The sequence below is a fragment of the Rissa tridactyla genome, unplaced genomic scaffold (genome assembly GCF_028500815.1).
Source record: "Rissa tridactyla isolate bRisTri1 unplaced genomic scaffold, bRisTri1.patW.cur.20221130 scaffold_519, whole genome shotgun sequence".
Classification (NCBI taxonomy): Eukaryota; Metazoa; Chordata; class Aves; order Charadriiformes; family Laridae; genus Rissa; species Rissa tridactyla.
In genome coordinates, this window is record NW_026529728.1 from 1 (window position 1) to 13867 (window position 13867).

The 13867-nt window shown below is 64.7% G+C and overlaps 1 protein-coding gene across 1 annotated transcript in view; it reads left to right on the forward strand.

Moving 5' to 3' along the window:
* Window positions 1-506: 506 nt before the first annotated feature.
* Window positions 507-13867, forward strand: part of LOC128903614 (lysine-specific demethylase 5C-like) — a gene marked incomplete at its 5' end in the record, with an annotated part of 53524 nt that continues 40163 nt past the window's right edge. Inside the window, 22 exon segments of the mRNA XM_054187628.1 lie at window positions 507-611; window positions 613-642; window positions 767-889; window positions 973-1128; window positions 1130-1144; window positions 1405-1446; window positions 1448-1540; window positions 1724-1847; window positions 1954-2138; window positions 2251-2409; window positions 4079-4147; window positions 4150-4200; window positions 4312-4470; window positions 4576-4757; window positions 7824-7986; window positions 8086-8205; window positions 8502-8696; window positions 8874-9055; window positions 10302-10426; window positions 10564-10711; window positions 13220-13316; window positions 13428-13786. Of these exon segments, the coding sequence (XP_054043603.1) occupies window positions 507-611; window positions 613-642; window positions 767-889; window positions 973-1128; window positions 1130-1144; window positions 1405-1446; window positions 1448-1540; window positions 1724-1847; window positions 1954-2138; window positions 2251-2409; window positions 4079-4147; window positions 4150-4200; window positions 4312-4470; window positions 4576-4757; window positions 7824-7986; window positions 8086-8205; window positions 8502-8696; window positions 8874-9055; window positions 10302-10426; window positions 10564-10711; window positions 13220-13316; window positions 13428-13786 (2882 nt within the window).

A 13867-nucleotide genomic window follows, 5' to 3' on the forward strand; every position in this document is an offset into this window, starting at 1 on the left:
GGGGTTAGGGGGTTGGGAACAGGCCGATCCGGTCCCCCCAGCTTGGGGAGGTGGAGAAGGGCTTCCGGGGAGGGCTGGGCCCGGCTGCGCTGGCGTCACTGGCCCCCCCGCCCCCCCGACTCCACCAGCCATGTGGCCCCCCCCCAACACAGGGTGCCGTTGCCACATGCCACCAGGGTGCCCCCCACCCCAATTTGGGGTGCACACGGCCGTGTTCCCCCCCCCCCTTTCCCTTGCGGCTGCTCTGCCTGTCCCCACATAGGAATTGGGGGGTGGGGGGGGGGGGGGATTAATGTCATTGCTGACCCCCCCCCCCCACCTTGTGCGTGTGTCCCAGAACACAGGGTGCCCCCCCACCCCAATTTGGGGTGCACATGGCCATGTTTCCCCCCCCCCCCTTCCCTTGGGGCTGCTCTGCCTGTCCCCACATAGGAATTTGGGGGGGGGGAACGGGACTGTCACTGCTGACCCCCCCCCCCCCCCACCTTGTCCCCCTCCCCGCATAGGGATGGGGGTGGAAGAAATGCCCCCTGCTGACCCCCCCCCTTCCCCCCCCCCCCCAGGATTGGCAGCCCCCCTTCGCCGTGGAAGTGGACAACTTCAGATTCACCCCCCCGCATCCAGCGCCTCAACGAGTTGGAGGTGAGTAAGGGGGGGGGGGGGGGTGGGGGGTTGCCCCCATTTTTCCCTTCCCCCCCCCGCCTCCGCCAGCTGATTTCAGCGCTTACACCCCATTTTTTCTGACACACACCCCCCCCCCCCACAGGCGCAGACGCGGGTGAAGCTGAATTACCTGGACCAGATCGCGAAATTTTGGGAAATCCAAGGCTCTTCCCTCAAAATCCCCAACGTCGAGCGCCGCATCCTCGACCTCTACAGCCTCAGCAAGGTGAGGGGGCGCCCCGGTGGGTTACTGGGGTGTGCAATCAATTTGGGGGGGGTTTCATGTGGTTTTTTTCCCCCCCCCGCAAGGTGGTGATGGAGGAAGGGGGATACGAAGCCATCTGCAAGGACCGGCGCTGGGCTCGGGTGGCCCAACGCCTGGCTTACCCCTCGGGGAAAAACATCGGCTCGTTACTGCGCGCTCATTACGAACGCATCATCTACCCTTACGAGATGTACCAGTCGGGGGGCCAACCTGGTGGTGAGAAAATGGGGGGGGGAAGGGGGTTTTGGGGGGGGGGGAAATAAGGGAGGGGGGGGGAAACGAACGCGTGATGTACCGCTCGGGGGGCCGACCTGGTGGTGAGAAAACGGCGGAGAGGGTTTAAGAGGGGGGGGGAAAAAAAAAAAATAATAAGGGGGGGTAGGGAGGAGGGAAGGTTATGGGGTGCCCCCTCCCTCGCCGAGACCCGCTGAGGGTTCATCTTCCCCCCCCCCCTTTCCCCCCCCTGCCCCCTTCAGCAGTGCAACACGCGGCCTTTCGAGAGCGAGGAGAAAGACCGGGGAGTACAAACCCCACAGCATCCCCTTGCGCCAATCCGTCCAGCCCTCCAAGTTCAACAGCTACGGCCGACGGGCTAAACGCCTGCAGCAAGAGGTGAGAAACAACCCCCCCCTCACCTCCCCCCCCCCAAAAAAAAAAAAAACAACACCCATCCCCCTTCAGTTTTTAGGGAGAACGCCCTGCCCCCCCCCCAGACACGCACATCCCCCTCGATTTTTTTTTTTTTTTAATTTATTTATTATGATTTTTTTTTTTTTTTTTTTTACCGTCCCGCAGCCGGAGCCGACGGAAGAAGACATCGAAAAAAACCCGGAGTTGAAAAAACTACAGATTTACGGGGCCGGCCCGAAAATGTTGGGTTTGGGTTTGGTGGCCAAAGACAAGACCCTGCGGAAAAAAGGTAGGAAGGAAACCTCCCCGCGTCCCCCACGACTTGGCGGGGTGGGGGGGGGGCGGCTGTTATCTTCCTCCCCACACCCCGCCGACCCTAACTCTTCACCCCACAGATAAAGAGGGTCCCGAGTGTCCCCCCACGGTGGTGGTGAAGGAGGAACCGGCGGGACCCGAGGCCAAGGTGGAGCCGCCGTCTCCTCGCTCTTACCTGGAGGGGAAGGAGGAGCTGCGCCACAGCCCCGAACCCTGCACCAAAATGACCATGCGCCTGCGCCGCAGCCACAGCAACAGCCAATTCGTAAGCGCCGTGGGGGCAGAAGGAAGTGGGGGGGGGAACAACAACACGCCGCCGGGGGGCAGAGCCCCCCCCCCCCGCCCCCCGACCTCAACCCTTTTCTGCCTCCCCGCAGGTGGATTCCTACATCTGCCGCATCTGCTCGCGGGGGGACGAGGACGACAAGCTGCTGCTCTGCGACGGCTGCGACGACAACTATCACATCTTCTGCCTCCTCCCGCCCCTGCCCGAGATCCCCAAGGGCATCTGGCGCTGCCCCAAATGCGTCATGGCGGTGAGCACGGCGACCCGTGGGACCCCTGGGCCCCACGTCTCGCGTCACGTCCCTGCTGTGGGGCTGGGGACACCCCCACCCCCCCCCCCATCTCGCATCGTGTCTCGTCTGTCTGCGGGGCTGGGGACCCCCTTATCTCGCATCATGTCCCGTCTATGTGTGGGGCTGGGGACCCCCAACTCATGGCCCATCCTATTTGTGGGGTTGGGGACCGCTCTGTCACATCTATGGGGCTGGGGACCCCCCATCTCACATTGTGTCCCGTCTGTCTGTGGGTCTGGGGGGACCCCCTTATCTCACATCGTGTCCCGTCTGCCTCTGGGGCTGGGGACCCCCAACTCATGGGCTATTCTATCTGTGGGGCTGGGGACCCCTGACTCGTGGTCCGTCCTACCTGTGGGGCTGGGGACCCCTTTGTCACATCTGTGGGGCTCTGGACCCCCCCGTCTCGCATCGTGTTCCGTCTGTCTGTGGGTCTATGGGCCCCCCTATCTCAGGCCATGTCCCAGCTATCTGTGGGGCTGGGGACCCCCGTCTGTTGGGTTAGGGACCCCCGTATCACATCTGTGGGGCTGAAGACCCCCAAGCCAACCCCCTACCTCGTGTCCCGTCACCTCTGTGGGGCTGGGTACCCCCATCTCCTTTCCCGTCTGTGGCCTTAGGGATCCCCCGCACCACATCTGTGGGGCTGGGGACCCCCCCAGACTCAATGCTCCGTCCCATCTGTGGGGCTGGAGACCCCCGTATCACATCTGTGGGGCTGAAGACCCCCAAGCCAACCCACTACCTCGCGTCCCGTCACCTCTGTGGGGCTGGGTACCCCCATCTCCTTTCCTGTCTGCGGCCCTTAGGGATCCCCGCACCACTTCTGTGGGGCTGGGGACCCCCCAGACTCAATGCTCCGTCCCATCTGTGGGGCTGGAGACCCCCGTATCACATCTGTGGGGCTGAAGACCCCCAAGCCAACCCACTACCTCGCGTCCCGTCACCTCTGTGGGGCTGGGTACCCCCATCTCCTTTCCTGTCTGCGGCCTTAGGGATCCCCGCACCACTTCTGTGGGGCTGGGGACCCCCCAGACTCAATGCCCCGTCCCATCTGTGGGGCTGGAGACCCCCGTATCACATCTGTGGGGCTGAAGACCCCCAAGCCAACCCCCTACCTCGTGTCCCGTCACCTCTGTGGGGCTGGGTACCCCCATCTCCTTTCCCGTCTGCGGCCTTAGGGATCCCTGCACCACATCTGTGGGGCTGGGGACCCCCCAGACTCAATGCCCTGTCCCATCTGTGGGTTAGGGACCCCCGTATCGCATCTGTGGGGCTGAAGACCCCCAAGCCAACCCCCTACCGTCGCGTCCCATCACCTCCATGGGGCTGGGTACCCCCATCTCCTTTCCTGTCTGCGGCCTTAGGGATCCCCGCACCACTTCTGTGGGGCTGGGGACCCCCCAGACTCAATGCCTCGTCCCATCTGTGGGGTTAGGGACCCCCGTATCACCTCTGTGGGGCTGAAGACCCCCAAGCCAACCCCCTACCTCGTGTCCCGTCACCTCTGTGGGGCTGGGTACCCCCATCTCCTTTCCCGTCTGTGGCCTTAGGGATCCCCGCACCACGTCTGTGGGGCTGGGGACCCCCCAAACTCAATACCCTGACCCCCTTTCCCCCCCCCCAGGAATGCAAGCGACCGCCGGAGGCTTTTGGCTTCGAGCAGGCGACGCGGGAATACACCCTGCAAGAGCTTCGGGGAGATGGCCCGACTCCTTCAAAGCCGATTATTTCAACATGCCCGTCCACGTGAGTACCCCCGGAAACCCCACGGGGACCCCCGAGAGCCCCCCCCCCCCCGACCTGCCCCAAATCCCTAACGTCCCCCTTCTTTCTCCCTGCCCGCCCCTGCCCCCCAAGATGGTCCCCACGGAGCTGGTGGAGAAGGAATTTTGGCGGCTGGTGAACAGCATCGAGGAGGACGTGACGGTGGAGTACGGCGCCGACATCCACTCCAAGGAATTCGGCAGCGGTTTCCCCATCAGCGACGGCAAAAGGAAGCTTTCTCCGGAGGAGGAGGTGAGGGCCACCCCGTCCCCCAACCCCAGGGGGGGTGTCGCCGTCACCCTCTGTAGGGGGGGGGTGACACCGTCTTCATGTGTTTTTTTTCCCCCCACCCCGTAGGAGTACGCCGGCAGCGGTTGGAACCTGAACGTGATGCCAGTGTTGAAGCAGTCGGTGCTTTGTCACATCAACGCCGATATTTCGGGGATGAAGGTGCCCTGGCTCTACGTGGGGATGGTCTTCTCCGCCTTCTGCTGGCACATCGAGGACCACTGGAGCTACTCCATCAACTACCTCCACTGGTGGGGAGGGGGGGGGCTCGGGGCAGGGGGTGTTTGGGGTGGTCAGGGATGATCCTGGGAGGCGTCATGGGGGGGTGGGAGGAGGTTTTTTGGGGTGCCCCTGGCCTCGTCTCCCCATCTAAGGACAAGCAGACAACGCGGTGTGGGGCAGGAGGGGATTTTTGGGGTGCCACAACCCCCGAAGCCTAAGCAGAATGCTGTGGTTTGGGGCAGGAGGGAGGATTTTTGGGGTGTCCCTGACCTCGTCTCCCGACCTAGGGACAGGCAGACAAGGTGGTTTGGGGCAGGAGGAGGATTTTTGGGGTGTCCCTGACCTCGTCCCCCCACCTAGAGACAAATCCAAGCTGGGTTATGGGGCTGGAGGAGGTTCTTGGGATGTCTCTGACCTCGTCCCCCCACCTAGAGACAAATCCAAGCTGGGTTATGGGGCTGGAGAAGGTTCTTGGGGTGCCCCTGGCCTCGTCTCCCCATTTAAGGACAAGCAGACAGGTGGTGTGGGGCAGGAGGGGATTTTTGGGGTGCCACAACCCCCTAAGCCCAAGCAGAAGCTGTGGTTTGGGGCAGGAGGAGGATTTTTGGGGCATCCCTGACCTCGTCCCCCCACCTAGAGACAAATCCAAGCTGGGTTGTGGGGCTGGAGGAGGATTTTTGGGGTGTCGCTGGCCTCGTCCCCCCACCTAGAGACAAATCCAAGCTAGGTTATGGGGCTGGAGGAGGTTTTTGGGGTGTCCCTGACCTCATCCCCCCACCTAGGGACAGGCAGACAAGGTGGTGTGGGGCAGGAGGCAGGAGGGGATTTTTGGGGTGCCACAACCCCCTAAGCCCAAGCAGAAGCTGTGGTTTGGGGCAGGAGGAGGATTTTTGGGGCGTCCCTGACCTCGTCCCCCCACCTAGAGACAAATCCAAGCTGGGTTATGGGGCAGGAGGGGATTTTTGGGGTGCCACAACCCCCTAGGGATAAGCAGATGATGTGGTTTGGGGCAGGAGGAGGATTTTTGGGGTGTCCCTGGCCTTGTCCCCCCCACCTAGGGACAGGCAAACAAGGTGGTGTGGGGCAGGAGGGGATTTTTGGGGTGCCACAACCCCCTAGGGACGAGCAGAAGCTGTGGTTTGGGGCAGGAGGAGGATTTTTGGGGCATCCCTGACCTCGTCCCCCCACCTAGAGACAAATCCAAGCTGGGTTGTGGGGCTGGAGGAGGATTTTTGGGGTGTCGCTGGCCTCGTCCCCCCACCTAGAGACAAATCCAAGCTAGGTTATGGGGCTGGAGGAGGTTTTTGGGGTGCCCCTGACCCCCATGTCCCCCCCCAGGGGCGAACCCAAGACGTGATGTGGGGTGTGAGGGTGGTTTTTGGGGTGTCCCGACCCCATTCCCCCCCCAGGGGTGAGCCCAAGTCATGGTGCAGGTTGGCAGCAGGTTTTGGGGTGACCCCAAGCTGTGGGACGAGGGGTTTTGGGGTGCCCCTGACCCCCATGTCCCCCCCCAGCGGCGATCCCAAGACGTGATGTGGGGTGTGAGGGTGGTTTTTGGGGTGTCCCCACCCCATTTCCCCCCCAGGGGTGAGCCCAAGTCACGGTGCAGGTTGGCAGCAGGTTTTGGGGTGACCCCAAGCTGTGGTAGGTGGATTTTTGGGGTGCCCCTGACCCCCGTGTCCCCCCCCAGGGGCGAACCCAAGACGTGATGTGGGGTGTGAGGGTGGTTTTTGGGGTGTCCCCACCCCATATGCCCCAGGGCTGAGCCTAAGATGTCGTATGGGGTGGGAGGAGGTTTTGGGGTGACCCCAAGCTGTGGTAGGTGGATTTTTGGGGTGCCCCTGACCCCCACGTCCCCCCCCCAGGGGCGAACCCAAGACGTGATGTGGGGTGTGAGGGTGGTTTTTGGGGTGTCCCCACCCCATATGCCCCAGGGCTGAGCCTAAGATGTCATATGGGGTGGGAGGAGGTTTTGGGGTGACCCCAAGCTGTGGTAGGTGGATTTTTGGGGTGCCCCTGACCCCCATGTCCCCCCCCCAGGGGCGAACCCAAGACGTGATGTGGGGTGTGAGGGTGGTTTTTGGGGTGTCCCCACCCCATATGTCCCAGGGCTGAGCCTAAGATGTCGTATGGGGTGGGAGGAGGTTTTGGGGTGACCCCAAGCTGTGGTAGGTGGATTTTTGGGGTGCCCCTGACCCCCATGTCCCCCCCCCAGGGGCGATCCCAAGACGTGATGTGGGGTGTGAGGGTGGTTTTTGGGGTGTCCCGACCCCGTTCCCCCCCCAGGGGTGAGCCCAAGTCACGGTGCAGGTTGGCAGCAGGTTTTGGGGTGACCCCAAGCTGTGGGACGAGGGGTTTTGGGGTGCCCCTGACCCCCGTGTCCCCCCCCAGGGGCGATCCCAAGACGTGATGTGGGGGTGTGAGGGTGGTTTTTGGGGTGTCCCCACCCCATATGCCCCAGGGCTGAGCCTAAGATGTCGTCTGGGGTGGGAGGAGGTTTTGGGGTGACCCCAAGCTGTGGTAGGTGGATTTTTGGGGTGCCCCTGACCCCCACCTCCCCCCCCAGGGGCGAACCCAAGACGTGATGTGGGGTGTGAGGGTGGTTTTTGGGGTGTCCCTACCCCATTCCCCCCCCAGGGGTGAGCCCAAGTCACGGTGCAGGTTGGCAGCAGGTTTTGGGGTGACCCCAAGCTGTGGGACGAGGGGTTTTGGGGTGTCCCTGACCCCCATGTCCCCCCCCAGGGGTGATCCCAAGACGTGATGTGGGGTGTGAGGGTGGTTTTTGGGGTGTCCCCACCCCATATGTCCCAGGGCTGAGCCCAAGATGTCGTCTGGGGTGGGAGGAGGTTTTGGGGTGACCCCAAGCTGTGGTAGGTGGATTTTTGGGGTGCCCCTGACCCCCATGTCCCCCCCCAGGAGCAAACCCAAGACGTGATGTGGGGTGTGAGGGTGGTTTTTGGGGTGTCCCCACCCCATATGCCCCAGGGCTGAGCCTAAGATGTCGTACGGGGTGGGAGCAGGTTTTGGGGTGACCCCAAGCTGTGGGACGAGGGGTTTTGGGGTGCCCCTGACCCCCACGTCCCCCCCCCCCCCAGGGGCGAACCCAAGACGTGGTACGGCGTCCCCTCCTTCGCGGCCGAGCACCTGGAAGAGGTGATGAAGAAGCTGACGCCGGAGCTCTTCGAGAGCCAGCCCGACCTCCTCCACCAACTCGTCACCCTCATGAACCCCAACACCCTCATGGCCCACGGCGTCCCGGTGAGTATCCATCCCCCGCCCCCCCCCCCCCCCCCCCAACGGGGATCCCCTCGGCGCCCCAAAAAATTCATTTAACCCCCTCCGTCCCCGAAATTTTAGGTCGTCCGGACGAACCAATGCGCCGGCGAGTTCGTCATCACCTTCCCCCGGGCGTATCACAGCGGTTTCAACCAGGGTTACAACTTCGCCGAAGCCGTCAACTTCTGCACCGCTGACTGGGTGAGCTCCCCCCCTCAAAAAAAAAGAAAAAAAGCTGGGGTGACCTCCCCAAAATCCGGGGATTTGGGCTCCTTGAGGCGGGGACGGGGTCGGGGAAGTGGGGGGGGGGGCAGGATTTTTGAGGAGCTCCCAGCGTCGAGTCGGGATTTTTTTTTTTTTTCTCTTTTATTTTCCCCGATCCGCCGCGGTTTGGGGTGGGGGTGGCTCTTACTTGGGCCGCCCCCCTTAAAAAAATTCGGGGGTGCTTTTCTAACGCCCCCAACCCCCCCCCCCCCCCCCCCCCAACCGGTACGTAGCTGCCCGCCGGCCGGCAGTGCATCGAGCATTACCGCCGCTTACGCCGTTACTGCGTCTTCTCGCACGAGGAGCTCATCTGCAAGATGGCGGCTTGCCCCGAAAAACTCGACCTCAACTTAGCGGCTGCCGTTCACAAAGAGATGTTCGTCCTGGTGCAGGAAGAGCGGAAACTCCGCAAAGCCCTGCTGGAAAAGGTTTGGCGGGGCTGGGGGGGGGGAGAAGAAAAACAAACAAAAAAAAAAAAACCCTAAAAATATCGAAAAGAGGAGCCGAGGCGGGGGGGGGGTGTGTGACGTTGACGGTGGTGTTTTATGGCGTGGTTTGGTTTTTTTAATTTTTTTTTTTTGGGGGGGGGCCTCTTCTCGCCCCAGGGCATCACGGAGGCGGAGCGGGAGGCTTTCGAGCTGCTGCCCGACGACGAGCGACAGTGCGACAAGTGCAAGACGACGTGTTTCCTCTCGGCGCTGGCCTGTTACGACTGTCCCCAGTGCCTCGTCTGCCTCTACCACATGGACGATCTCTGCAAGTGCCCCCGCAGCAAGCAGTACCTCAGGTAAAGGGGGCGGAGGGGGGGGGACGGACGACACACGCGGGCACGGTCTGGGGGTGCTGCGGGACTCGGGGGGCCTGCATGAGGGGATGTGGGGCGGGTTTGGGGGCGCTGGGGGTCTTGGTGGACCTGTAAGAGGAGATGTGGGACGGGTTTGGGGGTGCTGGGGGTCTGGGTTTACCCCTGGGGGGGCGTGTGGGGGTGGTTTGGGGGTGCTGGGGGTCTTGTTTACCCCTGGGGGGGCACGTGGGGAGGGTTTGGGGGTGCTGGGGGTCTTGTTTACCCCTGGGGGGGCACGTGGGGAGGGTTTGGGGGTGCTGGGGGTCTTGGTGGACCTGTAAGAGGAGATGTGGGACGGGTTTGGGGGTGCTGGGGGTCTGGGTTTACCCCTGGGGGGGCGCGTGGGGAGGGTTTGGGGGTCTGGGTTTACCCCTGGGGGGGCACGTGGGGAGGGTTTGGGGGTGCCGGGGGTCTTGTTTACCCCTGGGGGGGCACGTGGGGAGGGTTTGGGCGTGCTGGGGGTCTGGGTTTACCCCTGGGGGGGCACGTGGGGAGGGTTTGGGGATGCTGGGGGTCTTGTTTACCCCTGGGGGGGCACGTGGGGAGGGTTTGGGGGTGCTTGGGGGTCTTGGTGGACCTGTAAGAGGAGATGTGGGACGGGTTTGGGGGTGCTGGGGGTCTGGGTTTACCCCTGGGGGGGCACGTGGGGAGGGTTTGGGGGTGCTGGGGGTCTTGTTTACCCCTGGGGGGGGGCGCGTGGGGAGGGTTTGGGGGTGCTGGGGGTCTGGGTTTACCCCTGGGGGGGCATGTGGGGAGGGTTTGGGGGTGCTGGGGGTCTTGTTTACCCCTGGGGGGGGCGCGTGGGGAGGGTTTGGGGGTGCTGGGGGTCTGGGTTTACCCCTGGGGGGGCGCGTGGGGAGGGTTTGGGGGGTGCTGGGGGGGTCTTGGTTTACCCCTCGGAAGGGGGAGATGTGGGTAGTTTTGGGGGTCTCATCACTCCCCTCATACCAGTGTCGGGGGGGGGGGGGGCGCTGCGGGCCCCTTCCCCCCTACCCCGGGGCACCCAAACACCCCCCCCCAACACCCCCCCCCCCGCAGCGCCCCGTCAGGGGGGGAATTGAGTACGATTCGGGGGTTCTGTGGCCCCGGCGCTTCCTCCCGACCCCACCCCACCGTGAACCCCCCCAAAAACCCCTTTCTGACCCCCCCAAAACCCTTTTCTTCCCCCCCCCCCCCCGCCCCCCCCCAGGTACCGCTACACCCTGGACGAGCTGCCGGCCATGCTGCACAAGCTGAAAGTCCGAGCCGAATCCTTCGACACTTGGGCCAACAAAGTCCGGATCGCTCTGGAAGTGGAAGACGGTCGGAAGCGGAGTGAGTTTTTTGGGGGGAGGGGGGGGACACGACACACCGAGGGGGGTTGCGGGGGTGGGGGTTTAGGGTACAGCCCTGACCCCCCCACCCCCCGTCCTCCTCCGTCTCTCTTCTCCGCCCCGGCTCTGCCCGGCCAGCGTTGGAGGAGCTGCGGGCCTTGGAGTCGGAAGCCCGGGAACGCAAATTCCCGGAAAACGAACTGCTGCATCGGCTCAAGGGCTGCCTGGGCCAGGCCGAGCGCTGCGTCTCCGAGGCCCTGGGGCTCATCAGCTCTCAGGAGACGGGGTGAGTGTGTGTCCCCCCCCCCGGGTCCCGTCCCGTCGCCCCCCCCCCCGCCTCAGCCCCGGGTCCTGTCCCCGTGTTCCCCCCCCCCCCGCCTCTCCCCAGCCTTCCCTCTCTGTCCCCAGCGGCTCCGTGTCACCCTCTTGCTTCCTTCCCTACATCGGTGTCCTGTCCCCCGTGGACCCCAGGCACCCCTCGTGTCCCCGGTCCTGTCCCCTTTGTGTCCCCATCCTGGCCCCGGCCACACCCATGTCCCCGTCCTGTCCCCCGTGGACCCCAGGCACCCCTCGTGTCCCCGGTCCTGTCCCCTTTGTGTCCCTGTCCCGTCTCCTACGGAACCTGGCCACCCCCATGTCCCCGTCCTGTCCCCCATGGACCCCATTCTGTCCCCTTTGTGTCCCCATCCCGTCTCCTACGGAACCCGGCCACTCCCGTGTCCCCGTCCTGTCCCCTTTTCTGTCCCCGTCCTGTCCCCTTTTCTGTCCCCGTCCTGTCCCCTTTGTGTCCCCATCCCGTCTCCTATGGACCTCAGCCACCCCCTGTGTCCCCATCCTGTCCCCCGTGGACCCCAGGCACCCCCCGTGTCCCTGGTCCTGTCCCCCGGCGACCCCGTCCTGTCCCCTTTGTGTCCCTATGCCATCTCCTATGGACCTCAACCACCCCCATGTCCCCATCCTGTCCCCTTTTCCGTCCCTGTCCTGTCCCCTTTGTGTCCCCGTCCTGTCCCCCGGCGACCCCGTCCTGTCCCTTTTGTGTCCCCGTCCCGTCTCCTATGGACCTCAGCCACAACCGTGTCCCTGTCCTGTCCTCGTGTCCCCATCCTGTCCCCTGTGGACCCCAGGCCACCCCCGTGTCCCCGTCCTGTCCCCTTTGTGTCCCCATCCCGTCTCCGACAGACCTCAGCCACCCCCGTGTCCCCGTCCTGGCCCCTTTGTGTCCTCATCCTGTCTTCTACGGACTCTGGCCACCCCCGTGTCCCCGTCCTGTCCCCTTTGTGTCCCTGTCCTGTCTCCTACAGACCTCAGCCACCCCTGTGTCCCCATCCCGTCTCCTATGGACCTTAGCCACCCCCATGTCCCCGTCCTGTCCCCTTTTCTGTCCCCGTCCTGTCCCCCGTGGACCCCAGGCACCCCCCGTGTCCCCGTCCTGTCCCCTTTGTGTCCCCGTCCTGTCCCCTTTGTGTCCCCGTCCTGTCCCCTTTGTGTCCCCGTCCCATCTCCTATGGGCCTCAGCTACCCCCGTGTCCCCGTCCTGTCTCCCGTGTCCCCATCCTGTCCCCCGTGGACCCTGGCCACCCCCATGTCCCCGTCCTGTCCCCTTTTCTGTCCCTGTCCTGTCCCCTTTGTGTCCCCATCCTGTCTCCTATGGACCTCAACCACCCCCGTGTCCCCGTCCTGTCCCCTTTTCTGTCCCTGTCCTGTCCCTTTTGTGTCCCCGTCCTGTCCCCCGTGGACCCTAGGGCCACCCCCGTGTCCCTGTCCTGTCCCCGGCGACCCCGTCCTCCGGCGACCCCGTCCTGTCCCTTTTGTGTCCCCGTCCTGTCCCCTGTGGACCCCAGGCACCCCCCGTGTCCCCGGTCCTGTCCCCCGGCGACGCTGTCCTGTCCCCTTTGTGTCCCCATCCCGTCTCCTACGGACCCCAGGCCACCCCCGTGTCCCCATCCTGTCCCCCGTGGACCCCATCCTGTCCCCTTTGTGTCACCATTCTGTCTCCTATGGACCTTAGCCACCCCCGTGTCCCCGTCCTGTCCCCTTTTCTGTCCCCGTCCTGTCCCTATCCCGTCTCCTATGGACCTTAGCCACGCCCGTGTCCCCGTCCTGTCCCCTTTTCTGTCCCTGTCCCATCTCCTATGGACCTCAGGCCACCCCCATGTCCCCTTTGTGTCCCCATCCCGTCTCCTACAGACCTCAGCCACCCCCATGTCCCCGTCCTGGCCCCTTTGTGTCCTCATCCTGTCTCCTACGGATCCTGGCCACCCCCGTGTCCCCGTCGTGTCCCCTGACCACGCTCATGTCCCCATCCTGTCCCCTGTGGACCCCGTCCACGCTCCTTTCCCTGTCCTGTCCCCCGTGTCCCCTGACCACCCTTGTGTCCCCATCTTGTCCCCGTCCTGTCCCCCGTGGACCCCGGCCACCCTCGCGTCCCCATCTTGTCCCCGTCCTGTCCCCCGTGGACCCCGGCCACCCTCGCGTCCCCATCTTGTCCCCGTCCTGTCTCCCGTGGGCCCCGGCCACCCTCGTGTCCCCCTCTTGTCCCCGTCCTGTCCCCCGTGGACCCCGGCCACCCTCGTGTCCCCCTCTTGTCCCCGTCCTGTCTCCTGTGGACCCCGGCCACTTCCGTGTCCCGGTCCCATCCCATCCCCTACGGACCCCAACCACCTCCGTGTCCCCGGCCCGACCCTCCCCCGTCCCCCACGGACCCCGGCCACCCCTGTGTCCCCTACCCTGTCCCCACGGTCACCCGGGGAGTGACGTCCCCGTCTCCCCCCCCCCTTCCTCCGTGCCCCCGCAGGGTGCCAGCGCCCTCGCTGACGGTGGAGGAGCTCCGCACCTTCCTGGAGCAGATGAACCAGCTGCCCTGCGTCATGCACCAGATCGGGGAGGTCCAGGTGAGCCGCCGGGGGGGGCCGGGGGGGGACACACAGCATCACCGATGTCCCCTGGGGCCGGGGGGTGGGACACGACACATAGCGTCACCCGTGCTGTCCCCCTCCCTCCAGGCTTTACTGGAGCGCGTGGAGGCCTTCCAAGCGGAGGCCCGGGCAGCGCTGGAGTCTGCCCCCCCGGGGCCGGGGGCGCTCCGGGGGTTACTGGAACGAGGGACCCGGCTGGGTGTGGAGGTACCGGAGGGCCGGCAATTGGAACGGCAATTAGCCCAGGCGGCTTGGTTAGAAGAGGTGACGGCCACCTTGCGATCCCCTCGCGCCCGCGTCCCCCTCCCTGTCATGAGGGGGCTCATCCAGGCCGGCCGGACGGTGGCCCCCAGCCCGGCCGTGGAGGTGGCCATGGCCGAACTGCAGGAGCTGCTGACCATCGCCCAGCGCTGGGAGGAGAAAGCTCAGATGTGCCTGGAGGCCAGGTCAGGATGCGGCCCCCCCCGGGGTGTGTGGGGGGGGGACAGACAAAGGGGCTGGGGGGCAAATCCCGCAGCCCCCCCGGG